At 45.8% G+C, this 27,456-nt stretch overlaps 1 protein-coding gene across 1 annotated transcript in view; it reads right to left on the bottom strand.

The window, feature by feature from the left end:
* LOC115176728 (integrin alpha-8-like) overlaps nt 1–27,096 on the bottom strand; it is a 71,266-nt gene extending 44,170 nt beyond the window's left edge. Inside the window, exons 1-13 of the mRNA XM_029736956.1 lie at nt 26,638–27,096; nt 25,870–26,018; nt 23,625–23,725; nt 23,366–23,489; nt 21,028–21,089; nt 18,084–18,129; nt 16,100–16,225; nt 15,957–16,001; nt 15,388–15,431; nt 14,274–14,330; nt 14,100–14,152; nt 5,358–5,563; nt 952–1,149 (exon numbers count right to left, since the gene is read on the bottom strand). Of these exons, the coding sequence (XP_029592816.1) occupies nt 952–1,149; nt 5,358–5,563; nt 14,100–14,152; nt 14,274–14,330; nt 15,388–15,431; nt 15,957–16,001; nt 16,100–16,225; nt 18,084–18,129; nt 21,028–21,089; nt 23,366–23,489; nt 23,625–23,725; nt 25,870–26,018; nt 26,638–26,825 (1,399 nt within the window). The 5' untranslated portion in view covers nt 26,826–27,096. The remainder of the gene's footprint in view (nt 1–951; nt 1,150–5,357; nt 5,564–14,099; nt 14,153–14,273; nt 14,331–15,387; nt 15,432–15,956; nt 16,002–16,099; nt 16,226–18,083; nt 18,130–21,027; nt 21,090–23,365; nt 23,490–23,624; nt 23,726–25,869; nt 26,019–26,637) is intronic.
* Nucleotides 27,097–27,456: the final 360 nt, after the last annotated feature.

Raw genomic sequence — 27,456 nt, 5'->3', positions numbered from 1 at the left:
ATTCCTACTTTTCAGCTTGGTCTATAGAAGTACAAAGACTGAACTACACTGCTTTTAGAATGGCTCCAAATTGAGGGGAAAACAAGGGGGTACAAAAGTTTAATTTCAAAACATGTTCAGTCTTAAATCACCTTTTAAGAGCCCATGATTCCAAGTAAATGAATATGTATACAAACACTCACACAGACATTCAGACTACCACTGACTGAACATGTAAATACAAACACAGGATTTCCCTTCAGATTGCTGTAGTGTGGCATGTTCATCTGTACCATGACATCACAAAAGAGGAAGTCTCTCCAAAGTAATACCAGCCACATGAACATGTTCTTCTGAAGAATTGGAGGCTTGTGTCCGCTAGAGGCCTATAACGCTATGGTGAAATATCTGGCGAACAGACTAAACACTTTCAAAGGGAAATTTAAAAAATGTGTATTCATCATCTCCAGCACCATCCCAACATGAACATATGTGGAAATGGCACGTTTCTATGTTTTGTAGCAAAAAAGATAAGGAAAATAAGTGTTTCCAATGACATCGTCAAACAATTAGTAGGCAATTAGTAGACAATGTCTACTCATAATTGGTTAAAATCACATGATGTACACTGATGATGTTATTGGAAACACTTATCTCCCTCATGTCTATTTTTCCACAAAACATGAAAACACAATTTTCACATACGTTGATGTTGGGGTGGTGCTGGAGATGATGAATATGAAGTTGAAACATTTTGACATTTCCTTAAGATGTTTTAGTGCACAGAGAACAGACTTATTGCATGCCCCCCTCTCTCTTCCTGGGACAGGACAAGAAGTCATCAGAGAATCGTCGTGGCAACAGCTCTGTAACCCCACTACCCCTCCTGAGTAACGACTTCACCAGAAGAAGGGAGGAGAGAAGTGAAACGGAAAAAAGAGGAGAAAATAAGTAAGGTGCATGGGAGTGTACCAGGGTAATGGTTGTTGTCCAGGTCTCTGTCCCCCCTCAGGGTGAAGCCGTAGCCGGAGAGGCCACTACTGGAGGCCCAGGCTCCATAGAGCTCCTGGCTGAGGGTTAGGCCGTGGGCCGTCAGGTCTCTCTGGCCATTGTAGATCAACACCAGGCCACTCCGGTCCTCCCCACCAAACGGACAACCCACTGCCACGTCTATCAGAGAGAGAGAGGGGGGTATGACGGTAGGAAACACACATAGAAACACAAAACCAATCTAGTATGAGTTATAAGGGTGGCCTTCTGAAGTGATACAGCAGACCAGCTCACATCAGCAGGAGAGGGATGAGAGAAAAAGAACGAGCGAGAGGGATGAGAGGGATGGTTTAGACATCAAGTGAAAGCCCCTGAGGGAGAGGTAAAGAGACTACCTGGGACTACCCCTCTCGCTTTCCATTTCCTTCTTTCTCTCTCCAAATGTATATGTCAAACATGTAGAACTGTCTAATAGGCATAGGCAGGAGATTCCTGTGACAATGAGCAGCCAATGGCTACCCTCCACCAGCGATTGCCAGGTGTTAGCCCCACGCCACCCCACTGTCCCACCCCACACACACACTCACACAGCGTAACTCCCCACCTGCATCCTGTCCTCTGTTGGGGAAAATGGAGCTGAAAACTACAAACAGCGTTGTCATGGTTACACTGCTCTGTGATGATGAGGGAGGTAATCAGAGACATACACATACACACATACACATACACACACACACACACACACACACACACACACACACACACACACACACACACACACACACACACACACACACACACTGTAACGAGTGCGCTGAGAGTCGGAAAGCAAGTTCAGGGAGTGAGTGTTTTAATAAATTAAACAATAAAAACGAAACACAAACAACGCATCGACATGAAAATAGAGTCAATAACACCTGAGGAAAGAACCCAGGGGAGTGACAGATATAGGGAAGATAATCAAGGCTATATACAGGGGGTACCGGTACCGAGTCAGTGTGCGGAGGTACAGGTTAGTTGAGGTAATTTGTACATGTAGGTACTGTAGGGGTGAAGTGACTATGCATAGATGATAAACAGCAAGTAGCAGCAGAGTACAAAACAAATGGGGGGGGGGGTCAATGTAAATAGTCCGGAGGACATTTGATTAGTTGTTCAGCCGTCTAATGGCTTGGGGGTAGAAGCTGTTAATGAACCCTTTGGTCCAAGACTTGGCACTCCGTTACCGCTTGCAGTGCGGTAGCGAAGACAACAGTTTATGACTTGGGTGACTGGAATCTCTGACAATTTTATGGGCTTTCCTCAGACACTGCCTATTATATACAGTTGAAGTCAGAAGTTTACATACACTTAGGTTGGAGTCATTAAAACTCGTTTTTCAACCACTCCACAAATTTCCTGTTAACAAACTATAGTTTTGGCAAGTTGGTTAGGATATCTACTGTGTGCATGACACAAGTAATTTTTCCAACAATTGTTTACAGACAGATTATTTCACTTATAATTCACTGTATCACAATTCCATTGGGTCAGAAGTTTACATACACTAAGTTGACTGTGCCTTTAAAAAGCTTGGAATATTCCAGAAAAGGATGTCATGGCTTTAGAAGCTTATGATAGGCGAATTGACATCATTTGAGTCAATTGGAGGTGTACCTGTGTATGTATTTCAAGGCCTACCTTCAAGCTCAGCGCCTCTTTGCTTGACATCATGGGAAAATCTAAATAAATCAGCCAAGACCTCAGAAAAAAGAATTGTAGACCTTCACAAGTCTGGTTCATCCTTGGGATATGTACCACGTACAAACGTCTGAAAGTACCACGTACAAACAATAGTGCGCAAGTATAAACACCATGGGACCATGCAGCTGTCATACCGCTCAGGAAGGAGACGCGCTCTGTCTCCTAGAGATGAACGTACTTTGGTGCGAAAGGTGCAAATCAATCCCAGAACAACAGCAAAGGACCTTGTGAAGATGCTATATCGACATAACCTGAAAGGCCGCTCAGCAAGGAAGAAGCCACTGCTCCAAAACCGCCATAAAAAAAGCAAGACTACGGTTTGCAACTGCACATGGGGACAAAGATCGTATTTTTTGGAGAAATGTCCTCTGGTCTGATGAAACAAAAATAGAACTGTTTGGCCATAATGACCAAAGTTATGTTTGGAGGAAAAAGGGGGAGGCTTGCATGTCGAAGAACACCGTCCCAACCGTGAAGCACAGGGGTGGCAGCATCATGTTGTGGGGGTGCTTTGCTGCAGGAGGGACTGGTGCACTTCACAAAATAGATGGCTTCATGAGGAAGGAAAATTATGTGGATATATTGAAGCAACATCTCAAGACATCAGTCAGGAAGTTAAAGCTTGGTCGCAAATGGGTCTTCCAAATGGACAATGACCCCAAGCATACTTCCAAAGTTGTGGCAAAATGGCTTCAGGACAACAAAGTCAAGGTATTGGAGTGGCCATCACAAAGCCCTGACCTCAATCCTAAATAAAATGTGTGGGCAGAACTGAAAAAGCATGTGTGAGCAAGGAGGCCTATAAACCTGACTCAGTTACACCAGCTCTGTCAGGAGGAATGGGCCAAAATTCACCCACCTTATTGTGGGAAGCTTGTGGAAGGCTACCCGAAACGTTTGACCCAAGTTAAACAATTTAAAGGCAATGCTACCAAATACTAATTGAGTGTATGTAAACTTCTGACCCACTGGGAATGTGATGAAAGAAATAAAAGCTGAAATAAATCATTCTCTCTACTATCATTCTGACATTTCACATTCTTAAAATAAAGTGGTGATCCTAACTGACCTAAAACAGGACATTTTTACTTGGATTAAATGTCAGGAATTGTGATAAACTGAGTTTAAATGTATTTGGCTAAGGTGTATGTAAACTTCCGACTTCAACTGTAGGTCCTGGATGGCAGGAAGCTTGGCCCCAGTGATGTACTGGGCCGTTCACACTACCCTCTGCAGCGCCTTACGGTCAGATGCCAAGCAGTTGCCATACCAGGCGGTGATGCAACCAGTCAGGATGCTCTCAATGGTGCAACTGTAGAACTTTTTGAGGATCTGGGGACCCATGCCAAATCTTTTCAGTCTCCTGAGGGGGGAAAAGGTTTTGTCGTGCGCTCTTCACAACTGTCTTGGGGTGTTTGGACCATGATAGTTTGTTGGTGATGTGGACACCAAGGAACTTGAAACTCTCGACCCACTCCACTACAGCCCCGTCGATGTTAATGGGGGCCTCTTCGGCCCGCCTTTTCCTATAGTCCACAATCAGCTCCTTTGTCTTGCTCACATTGAGGGAGAAGTTGTTGTCTTATATGTGTGTTTGAGTGACTGATTGAGTTATGCCTCAACACTGATAGACATTGATTCAGATTTATTGATTTAGTTCTGATGATGATGGTGTGGAGGGAGTGGAGGGAGTGGAGGGAGAGTGGCTCTAAAACATTCATAAAAACATAAACACATATATAAATAACTAAGTAGGATTGTTATCATATGTTCACCAGAGAAATATTCATTGGTCCCAGTTCAAGACCACATGCCTGAGGCTCTGAAAAGCATTTGGGCTCCAGACCTGAATGTGTGTGTGTGTGTATAAGGGTGTCACAGGAGGTTGGTGGCACTTTAATTGGGGAGGACGGGCTTGTGGTAACGGCTGGAGTGGAATGGTATCAAATATGAGTTTGATGCCAATCCATTTTGCTCTGTTCCAGACATTATTATGATCCGTCCTCCCCTCAGCTTCCTCCACTGATGTGTGTGTGTGTGTGTTAATAAAACAAACACAACGTGAGGCAGAATGAACTCTGGGCAGAGGGACAGAAACTTCCAGATGCCCCTATCTTAGTGGACATCTGGAGATTAAAAATAACTCTCTCTGACATACACACGCACACACACCATAACCCTGCTCATCATTACAGGAAGAACGGGAGGAACTTCACAAGGAAACACTCTAACACCGCACTTCATGACTGGCTGAAGACCCTTCGGTTTCCCCCATCGGAGCATCTGATAGGATATCCGCTCTCCAAGACCAAAGAGCCAGAGATGAAGAGGGAACATTTTAAATTATTTATTTAACTTTTTTTAACTAGGCAAGTCAGTTAAGAACAAATTATTACTTACAATAACGGCCTAGGAACAGTGGGTTAACTGCCTTGTTACGGGGAAGAAAGACAGATTTTTACCTTGTCAGCTCTAGGATTTGATCTAGCAACCTTTTGGTTACTGGCTTACTGGCCCAATGCTCAAACCACTAGGCTACCTGCCGCCCCATATAAAAACATCTGCCTACCAATACACTGGGAGTGGACACTGAACGGGAAGAAAGAGAGGGGAAATACACACACACACACACACACACAGCTTACCGTTGTATCCGTCCTGGTTGAGGTCTCCTAGCGGGGCGATGGCAGTGCCAAAGCGTCCGAAGGTGTGTGTTCCCGTCAGGAGGAGGGGCTCGGAGAAGGTGAGCGGGGAGTGCTGGAGGTACAGGTAGACACGGCCCACCTCCTTGGGCTTACTCTCCCTCTCTCTCTCCATATAGAGAGGGGCTCCTACCAGTACATCATCATACCTGGGGGAAAGATAGACAGCTTTAGAATACACACACACACACACAAAAAAAAACACACACACACATATATAGATGAGTGTGTTATACAGACATGTCAGAAAGGATGTGGTCTGGCTCCAGAAATAGAGTTCAATCATCATAATCAGAGAACAAGCTACAGCTGGAATACATACTAACAATCCTCTCTCAATTCAATTCAATTCAAGGGGCTTTATTGGCATGGGAAAAATATGTTAACATTGCCAAAGCAAGTGAAGTAGATAATATACAAAAGTGAAATAAAAAATAAAATGAACAGTAAACATTACACTCACAGAAGTTCCAAAAGAATAACGACATTACAAATGTCATATTATGGATATATACAGTGTTGTAACGATGTACAAATGGTTAAAGTACAAAAGGGAAAATAAATAAGCATAAATATGGGTTGTATTTACAATGGTGTTTGTTCTTCACTGATTGACCTTTTCTTGTGGCAACAGGTCACAAATATTGCTGCTGTGATGGCACACTGTTGTATTTCACCCAGTAGATATGGGAGTTTTTTCAAAATCGGGTTTGTTTTCAAATTCTTTGTGGATCTGTGTAATCTGAAGGAAATACGTGTCTCTAATATGGTCATACATTGGGCAGGAGGTTAGGAAGTGCAGCTCAGTTTCCACCTCATGTTGTGGGCAGTGTGCACATACCCTGTCTTCACTTGAGAGCCAGGTCTGCCTACGGCGACCTTTCTCAATAGCAAGGCTATTGAGAAACTCACTGAGTCTGTACATAGTCGAAGCTTTCCTTAAGTTTGGGTCAGTCACAGTGGTCAGGTATTCTGCCACTGTGTACTGTACTCTCTGTTTAGGGCCAAATAGCATTCTAGTTTGCTCGGTTTCTTTGTTAAATCTATCCAATGTGTCGAGTAATTATCTTTTTGTTTTCTCATGATTTGGTTGGATCTAATTGTGTTGCTGTCCTGGGGCTCTGTGGGGTGTGTTTGTGTTTGTGAACAGAGCCCCAGGACCAGCTTGCTTAGGGGACTCTTCTCCAGCTTCATCTCTCTGTAGGTGATGGCTTTGTTATGGAAGGTTTGGGAATCGCTTCCTTTTAGTTGGTTGTAGAATTTAATAATTTAATAATGGATTTTGATAATTAGCCGGTATCAGCCTAATTCTACTCTGCATGCATTATTTGGTGTTCTACGTTGTACACGGAGGATGTTTTTACAGAATTCTGCATGCAGAGTCTCAATTTGGTGTTTGTCCCATTTTGTGAATTCTTGGTTGGTGAGCGGACCCAAGACCTCACAACCATAAAGGGCAATGGGTTCTATAACTGATTCAAGTATTTTTAGCCAGATCCTAATTGGTATGTTGAATTTTATATTCCTTTTGATTGCATAGGATGCCCTTCTTGCCTTGTCTCTCAGATCGTTCACAGCTTTGTGGAAGTTACCTTTGGCGCTGATGTTAATGTCAAGGTACAGTATGTATAGTTTTTTGTGTGCTCTATGGCAACGGTGTCTAGATGGAATTTGTATTTGTGGTCCTGGTGACTGGACCTTTTTTGGAACACCATTATTTTGGTCTTACTGAGATTTATTGTCAGGGCCCAGGTCTGGCAGAATCTGTGCAGAAGATCTAGGTGCTGCTGTAGGCCCTCCTTGGTTGGTGACAGAAGCACCAGATCATCAGCAAACAGTAGACATTTGACTTCAGATTCTAGTAGGGTGAGGCCGGGTGCTGCAGAATTTTCTAGTGCCTGCGCCAATTTGTTGATTTATATATTGAAGAGGGTGGGGCTTAAGCTGCCTCCCTGTCTCACCCCATGGCCCTGTGGGAAGAAATGTGTGTTTTTTGCCTATTTTAACCACACACTTGTTGTTTGTGTACATGGATTTTATAATGTTGTAGGTTTTTCCCCCAACACCACTTTCCATCAATTTGTATAGCAGACCCTCATGCCAAATTGAGTCGAAGGCTTTTTTTTTTTATCAACAAAGCATGAGAAGACTGCCTTTGTTTTGGTTTGTTTGTTTGTCATTTAGGGTGTGCAGGGTGAATACGTGGTCTGTCGTACGATAATTTGGTAAAAAGCCAATTCGACATTTGCTCAGTACATTGTTTACACTGAGGAAATGTACGAGTCTGCTGTTAATGATAATGCAGAAGATTTTCCCAAGGTTGCTGTTGACGCATATCCCACGGTAGTTATTGGGGTGAAATTTGTCTCCACTTTTGTGGATTGGGGTGATCAGTCCTTGGTTCCAAATATTGGGGAAGATGCCAGAGCTAAAGATGATGTTAAAGAGTTTTAGTATAGCCAATTAGAATTTGTTGTCTGTATATTTGATCATTTCATTGAGGATACCATCAACACCACAGGCGTTTTTGGGTTGTAGGGTTTTTATATTGTCCTGTAGTTCATTCAAGGTAATTGGAGAATCCAGTGGGGTCTGGTAGTCTTTAATAGTTGATTCTAAGATTTGTATTTGATCATGTATATGTTTTTGCTGTTTGTTCTTTGTTATACAGCCAAAAAGATTGGAGAAGTGGTTTACCCATACATCTCCATTTTGGATAGATATTTTTTTGTGTTGTTGTTTGGTTAGTGTTTTCCAATTTTCCCAGAAGTGGTTAGAGTCTATGGATTCTTCAATTACATTGAGCTGATTTATGACATTGTCACGTCCTGACCAGTAGAGGGGATAGTTGGGTCAGGACGTGGCAGGAGGGAGTGTGTGTTTTTTATTGTTTCATTGATTTTGGCCGTGTGACTTCCAATCAAGCACAGCTGTAGAGGGTTGTGGTTGATTGGGAGTCACACATAAGGTGCCTACTTTGCCTTGTGGGGTTGTGGGTGGTTGTTTTTTTTTACACTGCTTGTATTAGCCTGTAGAACTGTCACTGTTGTCACCCTTTTGTTGTTAAGTGAATGCTCTACTCCTTTTTTGGCAATAAATGACCATGAGTATTCACATACCTGCTGCGCCTTGGTTCATTTCAGAAGACAGCCGTTACAGAACCACCCACCAAACCAGGACCAAGCAGCAGAAGAGGAGGAAGCCACAGGAGAAAAAAAGGAGGAATGGACATGGGAGGACGTCCTGGATGGCAAGGGAGCCTACACCTGGGAAGAGATCCTGGCCGGAAGGGATCGCCTCCCATGGGAACAGGTGGAGACCCTCAGGAGAGTGGAGGCAGCTGGACAGAGGAACCAACGGGAATGTTTTGCTGGAACACGGTTGGGTAGGAAACCCGAGAGGCAGCCCCAAGATTTTTTTTTGGGGGGGGGCACACGGGTAGCTTGGCCAGGCCAGGGAAGAGCCGTAAGCCAGCTACCCGTGATTACAGGGAGGTGCGTATGAGGTGGAGGGCGCCATGTTACGCTGTGGTACGCACCATCTCGCCTATACAGACGCACAGCCCAGTTCGCCCAGTACCGGCGCCCCGCAGGTGCCAGGGCAAGGGGAGCATCGAGCCGGAAGGGGTGATGCCAACCCTGCACTCAAGACCGCCAGTGCGCCCTTTCGGTCCGGTGTTTCCCGCTAGACGCACTAGCATGGAGGTGCGTGTCTCCAGGCTGGAAGTCGTCAGAGCTGCCCGCCAGTCAACAGTCGTCAGAGCTGCCCGCCAGTCAACAGTCGTCAGAGCTGCCCGCCAGTCAACAGTCGTCAGAGCTGCCCGCCAGTCAACAGTCGTCCGAGCTGCCCGCCAGTCAACAGTCGTCCGAGCTGCCCGCCAGTCAACAGTCGTCCGAGCTGCCCGCCAGTCAACAGTCGTCCGAGCTGCCCGCCAGTCAACAGTCGTCCGAGCTGCCCGCCAGTCAACAGTCGTCCGAGCTGCCCGCCAGTCAACAGTCATCAGAGCTGCCCGCCAGTCAACAGTCATCAGAGCTGCCCGCCAGTCAACAGTCGCCAGAGAGGTCAGACTGCGCTGAACTGCCGGAGTGGCCAGACTGCCCTGTTCTGCCGGAGTGGCCAGACTGCCCTGTTCTGCCAGAGGTGCCTGCCTGCCCTGATCTGCCAGGGTGCCCGGCCTGTCAGGATCGGCCAGAGTGGCCGGCCTGTCAGGATCGGCCAGAGTGGCCAGACTGCCCTGTTCTGCCAGAGTGGCCAGACTGCCCTGTTCTGCCAGAGTGGCCAGACTGCCCTGTTCTGCCAGAGTGGCCAGACTGCCCTGTTCTGCCAGAGTGGCCAGACTGCCCTGTTCTGCCAGAGTGGCCAGACTGCCCTGTTCTGCCAGAGTGGCCAGACTGCCCTGTTCTGCCAGAGTGGCCAGACTGCCCTGTTCTGCCAGAGTGGCCAGACTGCCCTGTTCTGCCAGAGTGGCCAGACTGCCCTCCGGCCCAGCCCGAGTGGCCCGCATGTCTTCCGACCCAGCCAGAGTGGTCCGTCTGCCAGGGTCAGCCCGAGTGGCCCGTCTGCCCGGCGCAGCTATCGGCGCCAACAAAGTGGGCGACGCCGAAGGTGGAGCGAGGTCCACGTCCTGCACCTGAGCCACCTCCAGGATAGGTGGGTTGGGGAGGGAGGGTGTAGCACAGTGCCGTCGGTGACGGCAGCCACCCTCCCTTCCCTCCCTTATTGTTTAGGTGTTAAATTTTGTTGGGGATTTTCTTGTTTTCCTTTTTTTTAGGTGCATCCCGGCGTCTGCACCTTGAGGGGGGGGTACTGTCACGTCCTGACCAGTAGAGGGGGTAGTTGGGTCAGGACGTGGCAGGAGGGAGTGTGTGTTTTTTATTGTTTCATTGATTTTGGCCGTGTGACTTCCAATCAAGCACAGCTGTAGAGGGTTGTGGTTGATTGGGAGTCACACATAAGGTGCCTACTTTGCCTTGTGGGGTTGTGGGTGGTTGTTTTTTACACTGCTTGTATTAGCCTGTAGAACTGTCACTGTTGTCACCCTTTTGTTGTTAAGTGAATGCTCTACTCCTTTTTTGGCAATAAATGACCATGAGTATTCACATACCTGCTGCGCCTTGGTTCATTTCAGAAGACAGCCGTTACAGACATGCTGTTCCTTCTTTTTCTGTATTGTTTTAGTGATTCACCATAGTGAAGGCGTAGACTCAGGTTTTCCGGGTCTCTATGTTTTTGGTTGGACAGGTCTCTCAATTTCTTTCTTAGATTTTTGCATTCTTCATCAAACCATTTGTCATTGTTGTTCATTTTCTTCGGTTTTCTATTTGAGATTTTTGGATTTGATAGGAAAGCTGAGGTCAAATATACTGTTAAGATTTTCTACTGCCAAGTTTACACCTTCACTATTACAGTGGAACATTTTGTCCTGGAAGTTGTCTAAAAAGGATTGAATTTGTTGTTGCCTAATTGTTTTTTGGTAGGTTTCCAAACTACATTGCTTCCATTTATAGCATTTCTTAATATTACTCAGTTCCTTTGGCTTTGATGCTTCATGATTGACTATTGCTCTGTTCAAGTAGACTGATTTTGCTGTGGTCTGATAGGGGTGTCAGTGGGCTGACTGTGAACACTCTGGGTTGAGGTCAGTGATAAAGTAGTCTACAGTACTACTGCCAAGAGATGAGCTATAAGTGTACCTACCATAGGAGTCCCCTCGAAGCCTACCATTGACTATGTACATACCAGCGTGCGACAGAGCTGCAGGGGTTGTGACCCGTTTTTGTTGGTTATGTTGTCATAGTTGTGCCTAGGGGGGCATATCGGGGAGGGAATGCTGTCACCTCCAGGCAGGTGTTGTCAAGGCAGAGGTTGTCAAGTTCTTGTCTGGTTCTGGCATTTAGGTCGCCACAGACTAGTATATGTCCCTGGGCCTGGAAATGATTGATTTCCCCCTCCAGGATGGAGAAGCTGTCTTCATTAAAGTATGGGGATTCTAGTGGGGGGATATAGGTAGCACACAGGAGGACATTTTTATCTGTTAAGATCATTTCCTTTTGAATTTCTAGCCAAATGTAAAATGTTCCTGTTTTGATTAATTTAATGGAGTGAGGTCTGCTCTATACCAAATTAGCATGCCCCCTGAGTCCCTTCCCTGTTTCACACCTGGTAGTTTGGTGGATGGGACTACCAGCTCTCTGTAACCTAGAGGGCAAACAGTGGGTCTGTCTCCTCTATACCATGTTTCTTGTAGGATGACAATGTCTGTATTTCCAATTTCATTGATGAAGTCCAGGTTCCTGCTCTTTAGGCCAAAGGCAGATGACCTCAGGCCTTGGATATTCCAGGATGAGATAGTGAAGGCTTTGTGTTCCATAAAGTGTCCAATGTTGTTGGTCGTGTGGTTTGGCCTCAGGCCAGTAAGTGTGAGCAGATCCTGCTGAGAATCTGGTACATACCATTTGGCTTGGGCTAGTGTAAGAGTGGGGGTTGGGCTTGTTTGCCTGCTCACGGTCTGGGCGTATGTGTGACTTCCATGTTGAGGCCATTTTTCGGGGGTGGGGTGCATGGGGTGGGCATGAGGGGCATAGGTCTGATCTGAGGGGGCCTAAATGGGGTATAGGCATGGTCAACTTGGGGGGTTGTTGATTGGTTGGGGTGGGGGTTTGTATGTGGCTGGTGGTGTTGTGGTCTGGATGTAGGTCCTCTCGGTGTGGGTCCTCTAGGGAAGTGTTAGGGCTGCGTTTGAGAGCAATGTCCTTTAGGGTCCTGGCGAAGGTGGGCACTGCTGCCTTGTATAGGTGGTCCTGGTCATAAAGGCTGTTTAAGTCCAGGGTGGAGTGGTGGGCCAGGAAAACATTTGGTTTTGAGGCACAGTCACGGGAAATACTTGCGTTTACCCGCTGTATGGGGGGGGGGGGGGGGGGGGGTGCTCAGAGGGGGTGAGATCCCCTGGGCTTGGGGTTCTTAATTTGTCTGTTCTGCTGTGATGTCGACACTATGGTCAGGATCTGGTGTGGACTGTTCTGCTGTGGTGTCAAGACTTTTGTCGGGAGCTACGTTGGACTGTTCTGCTGGCTTCTCTGTGGTGGTGGCCACCTCTCTAGTGGGTTGTTCTCTGTCACACATCATCCCCCTCACCCTCTCCTCCAGCAGTCTGATCCTCTCCTCCATCCCCCTCACCCTCTCCTCCAGCAGTCTGATCCTCTCCTCTAGTGCTCTGTTCTTCTCCTGCTCTTGCTTTTTATATTGTTGAAGTTGTCTCACCACAGTCCAGAGTGCAGATATGTCTCTCTCCACCTTCAGCTCTCCGGGTCTGGTTAAGTTAAGGGGGTGTTGTTGTGCTGGACTGTTGTCTGGGTCTGGTTAAGGGGGTGTTGTTGTGCTGGACTGTTGTCTGGGTCTGTGTTGACTGGAGTGTAATCACCTGCTGTTCCAGCTCCACCTGCCTTACCTCCAGCTGGGTGAATGTATCCTTCATTTCAATGAGGGAGTAGTACTCAATGCTGGGAGGTTGACTTTCCGCTTGGGGTTGCTCGTCTGTGGGGTTATTTAATGAAGAGTTCTGGTCTGACCCGCTCGGGGTGGCGGTATTATTCTAAAGGGAGAGCTCCAGCTGGGCTAATTCTTTGATTAGGTGAAAGTCCAGCTGAAAGTGTTTGGGGTTGCCCTGTACCAATACTGTTCCAGACTTATAGAGATTTATATTACCTGACTCAGAGTCCTCGTTGTCTAGTATCCTGAGTTTCCACCCCTCGTTAACGCCCCCCCCCCTCTTAACAGAGGGGTAGTGTACTAATATAGCACTGTGCCATGCCAGGGGATGGTTTGTGTGGAAGATGAGGTTGCTGATGTTCCCATTATTTTCCATCTGGAGCTTCATTTTGGGATCTTTTCTTGCCTCGACATTCTTTGCATATACAGGGTACTGTATTTTAATTACCTCTGAACAACGGGAGGCAGCTTCTAAGGCCTCTCCATTTGGTTGGAGTAGACTGTGTGACTTTCCTGCCATTGTTTGGCTAAAGGGCTTTGACACCTCTCACTTGACACGTCAGTGCTAATTAGTGTTGTATCAAGCTTGGCAGCCTTAATTTAGCATTCAGTCCTTATAAAGTAATGTAACGTATTTTTCTTCTTGGCTTTTGGAAATAGAATATAGCTTCAGACTAAACATTACTCACTCAGTTCCAGGTTGGATGGTGTTTTCAGGTTTCTGTTGTTTTCCAGAGCATTTGCTGTATAGCTTTGGAATAATAATATTTTGGTAGTTGTAAGCCTTCCAGGTGATTCCGTCCAAAATCAGGTTGTAGGTTTTGAGTTTTCATTTGGAGTGAAGGTTATGTTGTAGAGGGTAGCATCCTGTATATGTTCCTGACAAAAAAATCCAAGTTTATCTAACTCTAAATCTATCTTTCTTTTTCAAACATGCTGAAAAATGCTCTCCCTCCCTCCCTCTCTCCATTCTTGGCTCAGACTAAACAATTCTTTCACTACAAGAACCATGAAGATGTGTAGGGACAGGAAGAGAGGTAAAGAGTGACAAAGTGGCAGACGGTCAAAGAGAGACAAGAGAGATGAGAGAGACAGAAAATAGTAAAGCCCCTTAAATTGAAAATGTGAGAGAGAGATGATTGATCGATAGATAGATCGATAGATAGAAAGATAGATAGAGACAGACAGACAACTCACCCGTCTCCATTGAGGTCAGTAACAGCCACAGAATAGCCAAAGTAGGAAGCCATCTGACAAAACATTTCACAACATGACTCTACAGTCAGGGATGTACAGTAGTGCTATAAAGTAGTTGGGTAAAAAATGAATAGCAGTGTGCGTATGTGTGTGATGTTACTGTGTGTTACTGACCTGCTCTCCTGTGAAGTTCATGATGAATGTCAGATTAGTGGAGTTAATCACAGCTACCTGAAACAGAACACAAGAGTCACACACCTGATACAGGTACACACACACACACGCATCATGCAAACGCATACACAGGATGTAATGAGCTGAAATAGAAACTCTTTCCCTCTGCCTGGTCCCCCTTCCCCCCATCTCCCTCCTTCAACCCCCCCCATCGTCCCCACTGCCTTACCCCCTTCCTCTCCTCTGTTCCGTACCCTCCATTTCCATAAAACCAGTTGTGGGGGAGACAGAGGGGCTAAGAATTCCTTCAAAAGACCTACAATAACAACCACATGGAGACAGCCCGGGGCTACACATTCACACACATGTGCATGCACTCACAAAGTTAAAGAGACAAACATACACAAAACACCAACAAATATAGAGAAACAGACAGGCGGACAGGGAGAGAAACGGGCAGACGGACAGACATACACACAGACAGATAGACGGTCGCTCGCTCGGAATGACAGACAGAGGGGCAGACAGAGGGAAAGACACGTGCAGACACTTAACTCTCTGGCCCCCTTCCTCCTCCTCTCTCTCAGGGGTGTCAGGCTGGTTGTCTCGCCAGGTCTGAGAGGCTAACGTGGGCTGACAGCTACTCTAGTCTCATCAGGCCAAACAGGCCTAACCCTAACGCCCACTGACCACAAATGTGAGGGCTACCGGCCCCAGAGCCTGTTTGCACAACCACACAGGCTTGTCTGCTCTGAATACATCTCTATCTAGATTTTAGTGTGTGTTAGAGGTGAGGGGGTCGTGTGTGTGTCAGGGAAAGGGGTCAGGCTGAGTCAGCTCTTATGGAGCGGAAGTCATGTGTCATTAAGGAGACAAATGTCTTGGTGTGAGTTAGGACTGTGTTGTGGTCAGAGTGGAGGGATTTGTTGTTGCTAAGCGATATAAACTAGGAATGGAATTCTATTTTGGAAACATTTCCTCTCTGGACACGCAGGAATTGTATAATTCCATACTTACATATACTGTGTGTGTGTGTGTGTGTGTGTGTATGTGTGTGTGTGTGTGCTGCTATGCATGTTTGCATGCGTGTATATGTGTGTGATTCTGTACTCACATATCCAAAGTTCTGTGCCCCTCTCGGAACCCCAGCTATTAGCTCTGGAAAGGAGAGAGGAACACACATTATATAACACTGCCTGCCTGCTCTTCTGTCTGCCTGTCTGTCTGCCTGTCTGTCTGGATGCCTGCCTTTCAGTGTGTCTCTGTCTCTAGCCCACCCTGACTGAAGACACTAAAAGCTGACAACAGATTGACTGATGACGGATGGGAGAGAGAAAGATAGAGAGACAGAGAGTGGTTTTGATCTGAGTACCTCCCCCAAACCCTGTTCCCGGTACAGACCAGACCACAAACCCAGCCCAGCAAGCTCCAGCTTTAAGGAATTCAAAGATGAGACCACAACCAGCCTACAACCACAATACAATCATAATACAACCATGTGTCAACCCTTGGTGCCATGTTTTAATTAAGAAGATGATGTAGGAGGCAGAACATATGGTTTTGTAGCAAGTTAGTTTTCTTGGTTAGTTTGCAGTGTAGTAACTAGTTACTTACTGTCCATCGGATTAGCCTCTGAAACTCTGCAAGCACCAAACACACAGGGATTAAAGTGTTGTCTTTTACCTTGCTCTGAGTCTCCTGTGAATTCCCCCACTGCCACAGAGTAACCTGTAGACAAGAGAGAGATATTAGTGAGTGAGTGTGTGAGTGTGTGTGTGTGTGTGTGCATGTTTGTGTGTGTAGATGAAACTGTGTGTGTGTGTTACCTAGGTAGCTGTCGTCGTGGGTATCGGCTGCAGCGTGTGTGTGTTTCTCTCCAGGGACTCTCCTGAGCACGGCTTTCAGAGAGTAACCATTCAATATCTCTGCTACGCCTGCAGTCATCACCTGACCTGGAGAGAGAGAGAGAGAGAGAGAGAGAGAGAGAGAGAGAGAGAGAGGTCAGAAACACACAATGGTCAGTAACGGACAGGCCAACCCCAGACCCAATGGGGAGCAAAACTTCTGCACTGTCAGTCTGTCAAACAAACATGCACGCCCCCACACACACTTTCCTGCCCTTTGTTATGAAAGTCACAGGTATGAGGAGCTCTTCCCTGATGAACACTGAAACACCTCGTTAGCAGGAGTTAGAATGACACACACACACTGTGTTGCATATTAGTCACTGTCTAAAAGAGGGCTTATGCTCTCTCTCTCTGCTATTGTAGCAAATGCTGTGGTGTGGAGGGGGAGGTCAGACAAACACAGGCCTACTGCTTTATCTCCAGCTGCCCTCAACCTCACATCAATCCTCCTTAATGTGGTGGGTACTGACAGAGAGAAATTGCCCCTGTCTCAGACTCCCACTTTCCCTAACTCCCTTCACAGACATGGACGCTAACCCTAATTATAGATGCATACCTACACAGACACTAACCCAAATCACAGACCTACAAACACAGACAAGACAGACCCTCTTCACAGACCATAACCACAGACACAGAAACAGACCCTCTCCAGACACACACACACACACACACCATAATAACAGACAGCTCCTAACCCTAATCACAGAGACAGACCCCTATCCCTCTGCAGACTTCCTCATTACTGATAGTATAAGAGGTTCCTTCAGATCCTCTGATAATAAGCTGTATAAAAGGCTTCCCATAATAACTCATAATCACCTGTGATAATAGCTGTATATTAGAGACCATAAACTCTCTGCTTTGAGAGCTTTTATAAACATCTAGAGGAAGTGTTTAAACACCAGGAAGCTGAGCCAAGCTGAGGGCAATTTCATGCCCGCACACACACACACACACCCACACCCACACACACACACACACACACACACACACACACACACACACACACACACACACACACACACACACACACACACACACACACACACACACACACACACCAGGGGTATAGAGAGATCATAAACCACCTTCAACAAAGGATTAATACAACATAAGATTTATTAATAAAAAGATTAATTGACTATCCATCTCTCTCTTACCCACTTCTGTCTATCTCTCCATTTTAAAGGCATATGGCAGACAGAGTAGGCAGTTATTGTTGTAAAAGCACGTTCCTATCCTCTTTCATTAAATGAATTAAGAGACTGGAGCGATATGGCGCAGAGGTTAACATGATGGGAGTGACCGTGATCAAAGGAGGAGAGTTCACTACCCAGTATTAGTACCTGACTCTCATACACACACATAAATGCAGACTTGCATGCACACTCACCGTCACACACACACAGCTGTGTGCTAATATCCACTCAATGAAGATAAGCGAGGAGATATCAGGACAGGAAGAGTCCAACCCCCCCCCCCCCAAACACAAACATCCACCTTCAAACTTCAAGGTCCACTGTCAGACTGAAGCAGGTGTCTGCCCTCCAACACACACACCCACTACCATGGAGAGTGGGAGTTCCTCCACACCCCATTACCCTCTGATCAGCTCATTACAACTGAGCCTAGACTCACTCAAACACTTCCTGTCAGAGAGAGAGGAGGGAGGGTCTCTCACTCTACCTTGTCCTACTCTGGCTTCTCCTGGGATCAAACTGCACATCAGGAATGAGAGAAATGAACTGGAGCAGTGCTTCATCAAATACTATGTGAATCCAGGTCTGGTGCAGGAATGTGCCTTCATCGTGCTGCTAAACTCACCTCTTTCTCCCTCTCTCTTTGTCTCTCTGCCTTTTTTTGCAATTCTAGTGTTTCACATAGAGGGAGCTAATGTTACCTTGCCAGTAGAAGCTTCCAGGTCCGCCCACCACCAGTGTCCCCTCCTGAGGAAGAGAAAGTCAGGGTCAGTCCAGGGTTAGGACTAACTTCTTCAAGACTGGACAAAAGCTGAATTTACAGTGCCTTCGGAAAGTATTCAGACCCCTTAACTTTTTTTCACATTTTGTTACGTTACAGCCTTACTCTAAAATTAATTAAATTGTTTTATTCCACCTCATCAATCTACACACAACCCCATAATGACAAAGCAAAAACAGGTTTTTACATATTTTTACAAACGTATAAAAAATAAATAAACAGAAATATTACATTTACATAGGTATTCAGACCCTTTACTCAGTGCTTTGTTGAAGCACCTTTGGCAGCGACTACAGCCTCAAGTCTTCTTGGGTATGACACTACAAGCTTGGCACACCTGTATTGGGGAGTTTCTCCCATTCTTCTCTGCAGATCCTCTCAAGCTCTGTCATGTTGGATGGGGAACGTCGCTGCACAACCATTTTCAGGTCTCTCTAGAGATGTCCAATCGGGTTCAAGTCTGGGTTCTGGCTGGGCCACTCAAGGACATTCAGAGACATGTCCCGATGCCACTCCTGCATTGTCTTGACTGTGCTTAGGGTTGTTGTCCTGTTGGAAGGTGAACCTTCGCCCCAGTCTGAGGTCCTGAGCGCTCTGGAGCAGGTTTTCATCAAGGGTCTCTCTGTACTTTACTTTGCATCATTCCCTCGATCCTGACAGGTCTCCCAGTCCCTGCCGCTGAAAAACATCCCCACCACCATGCTTCACCGTAGGGATGGTGCCAGGTTTCCTCCAGATGTGACGCTTAGCATTCAGGCCAAGGTGTTAAATCCTGGTTTCATCAGTCCAGACAATCTAGATCCTCATGGTCTGAGAGTCCTTTAGGTGCCTTTTGGCAAACTCCAAGCTGACTGTCAGGTGCCTTTTACTGAGGAGTGGCTTCTGTCTGGCCACTCTACCATAAAGGCCTGATTGGTAGAGTGCTGCAGAGATGTTTGTCCTTCTGGAAGGTTCTCCCATCTCCACAGGGAAACTCTGGAGTTCTGTCAGAGTGACCATCGGGTTCTTGGTCACCTCCCTGACCAAGGCCCTTCTCCCCCGATTGCTCAGTTTGGCCGGGTGGCCAGCTCTAGGAAGAGTCTTGGTGGTTCCAAACTTCTCCCATTTAAGAATGATGGAGGCCACTGTGTCCTTAGGGATCTTCAATGCTGCAGAAATGTTTTGGTACCCTTCCCCAGATCTGTGCCTCAATACAATCCTGTCTCGGAGCTCTATGGACAATTCCTTCGACTTCATGGCTTGGTTTTTGCTCTGACATGAACTGTCAACTGTGGGACCTTTTATAGACAGGTGTTTGCCTTTCCAAATCATGTCCAATCAATTGAATTTACCACAGGTGGCCTCCAGTAAAGTTGTAGAAACATATAAAGGATGATCAGGATGGACCTGAGCTCAATTTCGAGCCTCATAGCAAAGATGTCTGAATACTTATGCAAATAAGGTATTTATTTTTATTTTTTTATTATGAAAACCTGTTTTCACTATGTCATTATGGGGTATTGTGTGTAGATTGATGAGGATTTTTTTTAATCCATTTTAGAATAAGGCTGTAACGTAACAAAATGTGGAAAAGGGGAAGGGATCTGAATACTTTCTGAATGCACTGTATATACATCTGGGTCGGGCCGAGAGCCCCTAATCATGACCCCACATAATCATATAAGCGATGATACTTAATCTGCTTGTGTTAAACCAAATTCAATGCACTTTAAAGGCCCAGTGCAGTCAGAAACATGATTTTCCTGTGTTTTATATATATTTCCACATTATGATAATGCCCTTTTAGTGTAAGAGCTGTTTGAAAAGACCATCTGAAATGCCAGCCTATTTTGTTGGGTTGTAGTTTTGGCCTGACTGGTGTCATCACCAGGTAGTACATTAGTTAATAGATCAATAAGAAAGTCTGTTTCAAACCTCTCTGCCAATAACAGCTAATTTTCAGTTATCCCCTCCCCACTCAGACCACTCCCAGACAGTTATAGCAAAATTCTTGCTCTTGAAATTGCTCTTTGCTTAAGAAGCTATTTTTGTTTATTTTTACCCTTTTAATCAGAACCAATCACAGTAAGGTACTTCATTGTTACCCAAAACATGTTTTAATATTCAGATAAAAATGGTTGCATTGGACCTTTAAGTGGTCTTGCTCGTCCTGACTTACCTGTATACACACTGATTGATAAACATTGAAGAAACAATCATAAAAGACAATGTGTGTGTGTCTGTTTGTTTCTGTGTGTGTGTGTGTGTGTGTGTGTGTGTGTGTGTACTGTCTTCAGTCATCCATGTGTACTTCCTGTTGAAAATGACAGCTTCCTGTACAAGAGGGTACATTGAGCAGAGATGAAGAGGGATCAGATGTTCACATGAGCAAGGCCCTCTGTGATTGAAACGGACAAAGTTGCATGCCTCCTAGCACTCTCCCCTCTAACCCTTATTGTGTGTCTCTCTATTGTCTTGAGAGAAGACGGGTCAGACGGAGAGAATGAGAGGATGAGGAGGAGGGAGGGTGTTATGACAAACATGTCTTTTTACACAAACACACACGTCTTTGGAATATTTTGACTCGGCTGGGATTGTGTGAAAATAACTAAGGGGTTCTCTCTGTATTGAGGATGTCATGACATGGACGGTGATGAGGATGTCATGACATGGACGGTGATGAGGATGTCATGACATGGACGGTGATGAGGATGTCATGACATGGACGGTGATGAGGATGTCATGACATGGACGTTGATGAGGATGTCATGACATGAGGATGTCATGACATGGACGGTGATGAGGATGTCATGACATGGACGGTGATGAGGATGTCATGACATGGACGGTGATGAGGACGTCACGTGGGTAGTGATGGTTGTTACCTTGGTGAAGTCCACACTGAACCCGGCCTGGCAGAAACCCTGTCCCTCCGGGTCTGGATCATCTGATAAACACAATCACACACCATATCAGACCATCGTTTCAACCCTCCTATGGTGAATTGTTATTAGTTGCAGTGTTACAAAAAGTCTAACCCTGACCCTCCAAGGAGCTCTAACTTTACCTCTCCACTATTCCATATGTCCAAACTCTATGTGGAAGAAATCAGTGTGCTGGCGTGTGTGTGTGTATATAAACCTGGCTGATAATGAATCATTCCCCGTGTTCCAGAGGCACCCCGAGGAGAGGTGAAATGAGTCGTAAACACACACACACACACGCACACACATACTGACTGCTATGTGTGTAAGCTCGGAGGTCATAAATCCACATTAAAATCTAAACAAGGAGCTCCCAGAGAGAAAGGTTGGAACGCACACTGGGTTGGAACCATTACAGAGACTGAGTGTTTGTGTGTGTGTGTATGTGTGCGTGCGCGAGTGCAGGTGTGCTGGGTTTGTACAGTAGCATTGTGCGTCCAACCCCCTTGGGACCATCACGTTGATCTCAATAAAAACTGTCCAATAGAGTAGAATGTTTTATGTTTTTCTTTTAAGTTGTTTGACGTCGATGTTGTCAAATCTCACTAACAACATAAAACAAACCCTTAAATAACCTCCAGAATCACTAAAACACCAGATGTGTTTGTGTGTGTGTGTGTGTGTGTGTGTGTGTGTGTGTGTGTGTGTGTGTGTGTGTGTGTGTGTGTGTGTGTCAGGATGTTTGTGTAGAGAGTCAATGATAAGAGTTGTGTATTAGGTTGTACGGTATTCAGATTTTCATATTGTCATACCTTCCTTCTCTCATACTGGGATTTACGGTATTACCGGCATAGCACACAAGTGGGGGCTAAAAACGCAAGAAAAGCCCATTGGGCCTCTATTCCCAGAATACTAATAAAATTTGCACAAACTAATAGTGAAATTACATAGCTAAATACTAACAAACGAAAATGAACATAAACTAATTGCAGACAGGCAAATACAGCTCATGAAGTTATACAAGCATAGCTAGTAGCTACCGAATGTCATTTTCGGTGTGTGTGGAGGTTTCCAAGCAAAAGTGAACAAGAGATGTTGTGGAAATGAACAAAGTTGTGATGCGTGCTTTTCAAAAAGAAGAGCAGCATGTGTACAAGGAGTAAATGGGGGATGAACGGGGGAGAAAAAAATGATTGGTAGATCCACAGGGAAAAAATGGCAGCAATACAGATAACTCATCCAGAGTTCTTTGACTTCTGGCAGAAAGCCATTTTTTAGCAGTGATTTGCATGCAAGTGTAACTTCATCACCTCATGTGCGCTGCACAACAGAGACTCGCAGATAGATATAGAAAGCTATGGTCTCACCAGCTCGCTCTCTCCCATTGTGCTATTTACAAACAAACACGTGACTGGCTCAACTGTTCTGGGGAACTACTGTAAGCTTCGTCTAAAATATTGTGACAGGTTAAAATGAAGAACGCAATCTGCTTTATCTCCTAAGGTATTGCACAAATTGACTGCAGGTAATAACTTAAAAAGTAGCTACAAATATTCAAATTAATTGAAAAACTTTTGTTTTGACAGTATTGAAAAACCATCCCATGGCTTTTTTTAAATACCTCGCTATACGGTATATACGGTATACCACCCAAACCTAGTTGTGTGTTCCAGTGGGTGTATACAAATGGCCACCTGATAGTGACCTTAGCTTCTTATCCTGCTAATGGTTTTGACTGTAGCCTGTTAGTCTCCAGCCATAGACAGTATATCGGAGTACTGAGCATCTAGCCTCTTTTACTACAAGACGCTGTTGTCGTGCAATTTGGTGTGTGTGTATTAGGGCTGGAAATTGCCAGGGTTTCTCATGATTCTATACATATTGCAATTCGCTACTGCGATTTTATTGCAATTTGATGTTCCAAATATATTGCTCACTATTCTGCATGTCTGCTGCAGAGAGACAAGAGAGAGCCTGAGAAAATCAGCCATGGAAATAAAAATGCTGAAAACATGTTGGCTCAATATTTAAAAAGAAGATTGTGAACAAGCTATAGGATAAAAAATACCTGAGTTTTGGCGCAGGTTCAGCCGATTAGCTAACGCTACCTAGCATCAAAAAATATATAAATACATTTTACAAATCGATACTTGGAGTCAAAGTATCGATATAACATCATAGATTTTTTCCCCAACGTCACAAGTGCGTATGTGTGTTCGTGTGTATGTGTTTGTACGTTGTGTGTGTGTGTGTGTGTGCGTGCGTGCGTGCGTGTGTGTGTGTGTGTGTGTGAACTCACTGGTCCTACAGGGTGAGTATTCTGCGTAGGCGCTGAAGTTCTGCACGGCAACATAGCAGGTTCCTACCGGGTCCTTCTCACCGTTCACCTTCACTGTACGCCAGTGGTAGAGAGGAGCACAGGCCTAGACACACACACACACACACACACACACACACACATTACACGTATATGACTGGTTCAACGTGTATTAGTTAACCATAGCACTGATGGTTTACATGTATGACGGGTTAGGGTTAGACAGAATATCATTCCTCACCACCACTTTGCCTTTGTGAGTTCTAACTGAGGCTCCAAACCACTGGTGAGACTTGAACTCCAGAGGCTCCCTGGTGCCATTAACCTTAATCATCCTGTTATCTATAGAGAGAGATGGAGGGAGGGAGGGAGGGAGGGAGGAGGGAACGAGGGAAAGAGGGAAAGAGGGAGAGAGTTTTATTATGGCATCAATCGACCTGGCCCAGCCCTAATAGGTCTAGTCTCTGTACAACATGGGTCATGCCTGTCTATACACCATGGAAGGCCCAAATTTGGAAGCTAACTAAAGTAACACTAACTTTTTTAAATGTTTCTATTGAAGTTTCTAGAAATACACCTTGATCTTTAATGTCCATTGTCATGCTATACATGTGTATGACTGTGTGTGTGTGTGTGTGTGTGCGCGTGTGTGTGTGTGTGTGTGTGTGTGTGTGTGTGTGTGTGTGTGTGTGTGTGTGTGTGTGTGTGTGTGTGTGTGTGTGTGTGTGTGTGTGTGTGTGTGTGTGTGTGTGTGTGTGTGTGTGTGTCAGTGGGTGTTAGCCTGCTCCAGTGCAGATCCTTTCCTGTGTTATTGAAGGCCAGCTGGGCCTGTTTAGAGAAACGGAGTCTCTACACCTCATAAAACACCAGCAACCTACACACACACACTGAAGACTGCAGTTTCTCCCGGCCCATTCTAGACGACAAGGTAAGAAAGAGATGAACTAATTATGAAATTTGAGTGAACTATCCCCATATGTCTTGTGTCATGTTTTGTCATTAGAATGACCTCATGCACACCTGGACACTGTTCCTAACCCCTAACCCAGTAAGTGGCTTGGTCTCTTCCCTTTGACTGTACCAGGCCAGGCGCACCACAGCCATGCCACTGATCGCCATATTGCACCCTCTCTAGTCTTATTGTTTAATTCCTTCAATCTCTCTCTCCTTCCCCCTCCTCTCCATGTCTTTCTCCCTGACAGAGGCCCTACCCAGTATGGCTCCGTCTGTGTGTGTGTGTGTGTGTGTGTGTGTGTGTGTGTGTGTGTGTGTCTGTGTGTGTGTGTGTGTGTGTGTGTGTGTGTGTGTGTGTGTGTGTGTGTGTGTGTGTGTGTGTGTGCGTGCGTGCGTGCATGTGTGTGATGATAGATTATATGCGTGGGTGTGTGTGTGTGTCTCTCATGTCGCTGGTTTGTACCTGTATTAATGAGGCTACAGTAACTCTAGCCATATCCACCATATCCTTGCACATCAATCACACACACACCCACACCCACACCCACACACACACACACACACACACACACACACACACACACACACACACACACACACACACACAAGGATGAATTTGAAGATCTAATAAAAAGCAGACCTCCCCTCCCTCGTATCCCCTCCAGTCTCAGAGGGAAACTAAATTCCCATGTGCTCACAGTTTACCCCCCCAGCCCCCTGACCGCTTCATACACCCTCACACTTTACCCCTCCCCCAGGATAATTGAGAGAGTGATGGAGAGAGAGAGAGAGAGAGAGAGAGAGAGGAAGCGAGGCAGAGATTTAGGGAGAACGAGAATAGAGGAGTTATTAATCTCTATGAAATTGATTGCCCATCGTATCAGAATAGACCGATTAGTGCAACAGGAAGTCGTTTTTCAGTAAAGAACCAGAGGTGACAGTACCAGAATTCCAGAACACCAGACAGACAGATGCATTCAGCCACCACCCACCAACATATCTTTCTCATAGAAATGAATAGTAGTTATTTTTCTATGGCCCTCTTCATACACACTCCAGCTGACAATGACCATATGGATCATCACACACACACACACACACACACACACACACACACACACACACACACACACACACACACACACACACACACACACACACACACACTCACAAACACACGGAACATCCACACACTTCCACACATTAGTGGTGAGTGCGCTCTCGTGTTCTGTTATTTGTCCGGATGAAGTGCATCGGGTGAAATTACACTTCTAACAGGAACACACACACACACGTACGGTTCTTCTGCGCTCCTGAAACCTGAAGCCAACCACATGGGCAGGAGTTAACCCCTTCATACTCACTCATGAACTTTGTGCGAGCAGAACTAGCACACACACACACACGCACAGACACACACGTCTCACACACACACACACACACACACACACACACACACACACACACACACACACACACTCGCACACACACACACACACACACACACAGGTACACAGCATGGTGTAACTCACTGGCGTTGTCGAAGGGTATCTGTGTACAGCTGTAGCGCTGCTTGGTGGGGTCAGGGTTTGGGGGATAGGGACAGTAGTAGACTGCTCCTCCCTCTATGATGCCTGGCTGGGACGTGTTGGCCTTGGGCGCTCCCACCAACACACTCAACCTGCAGGGACACAGTCATGACTGAGATATAATGCCACTAACCGAATGTTCACACAACCTAAGAGAAATAAATGGTATTTAACACACAGAGACACACACACTGCTAGAGATACCGATAATTACACACATTCATTGGGCAAGACACATGAATATTTTAGTCATTTAGCGGAAGCTCTTATCCAGTGCATAAAACTAAGGAGCTGAAACAAGAAACATGATAGGAGCATCTTGGTAATAAAACAGTCCTCAGTTCCTTTACAAATCCCAGCGCTCATCACAGAGTCAGCACAGAAAGCACAAGTACAGTAGGCTACCAGCACTATGAAATATTGGTGTGCTTGGAAAACTGTCCCAACGTAGTCTACTATTCTGTGACATTTGTAACTGTATTTGTGTTCACTTGCAAGACGAATTTCCTGTTGAAATAATGATATTTCTATTCTACTATTTTATTAGGAGATTGAACCCATCTCTCTGTTTTTTCTGGGAATCCAGACTTAATTCATATTAACCCAACATGAACCCGCAGACCTTTGTAGGCTGTTCGAAATTAACATTTACAATATAAAAAATACAATGTTTTAAAGTGATAGTTGTGGTTGTAGACTATTGTCACTCACGTGCTGCTTTCGGGGGTCGGTCGGTAGAAGTCCACGGAGTAACCAAAGTAGCTCCCCTCTGGTCCTCCATACACCGCCGGGCGCTCCGCATGCAGGTTGAACCCCGAGACCACCGAAAGGACCAGCCACAGCACCGACACCACGCGACACAACATCCCACCGAACGCGCACATGCTATGGGCACACATTAACACCTTCCCCACAGCCAGACCAGTAGTCTATCACACCGCTTGAATCCGTTAGCAAGGAGAGATAGATAGATGATAGAAGAGATGGAGCGAGAGAGATGTTTCTGTCCTGCCAGGTGAGTTATCCCAAGTTGGGGCCGTGCGTTCCGCTCTCCCGTCTGTCTCCCACACAGGCTACACACACACTCTCCTCCGGGTCAGATCTATTGATGCTCTCACTCACACACACTCTGCAGCCTGTAGCCAGACTCTCCTGTCGCTGCGGCGGCGCGCTTGTATTCTGTGCGCGCCCCGGTTGCGCAACACTTCGACCCCGGCGCCCCCTTCAAGACCGCATCCAGACCACATCAGAACGCGCGCCAAGGGGCTGCGTCATCAAGCTATCGTTTTATGTGGAAAAAAGCGATTTTCTAATTTCGTAGGTTTTGATCGTGAAGCAATAAATATTATAAAGTGGATATATTAATTATCTCTCTCTTTCTCGCTCACACGCACGCACACTGGCCATATAATATGACATGCCTTCAGTCAGTGTGGTGATACTGATATGTCTGATATTACAGATATCGGGTTTCGCGGTGTTTTATTATTAAACCGTTTATTCTGACCGCGCCGGTTTAATGAGGTGTGT

Source organism: Salmo trutta, chromosome 37, assembly GCF_901001165.1.
Source record: "Salmo trutta chromosome 37, fSalTru1.1, whole genome shotgun sequence".
NCBI lineage: Eukaryota > Metazoa > Chordata > Actinopteri > Salmoniformes > Salmonidae > Salmo > Salmo trutta.
The sequence above is the reverse complement of the archived record's forward strand: the minus strand, read 5'-3'. Positions and strand labels throughout refer to the sequence as shown.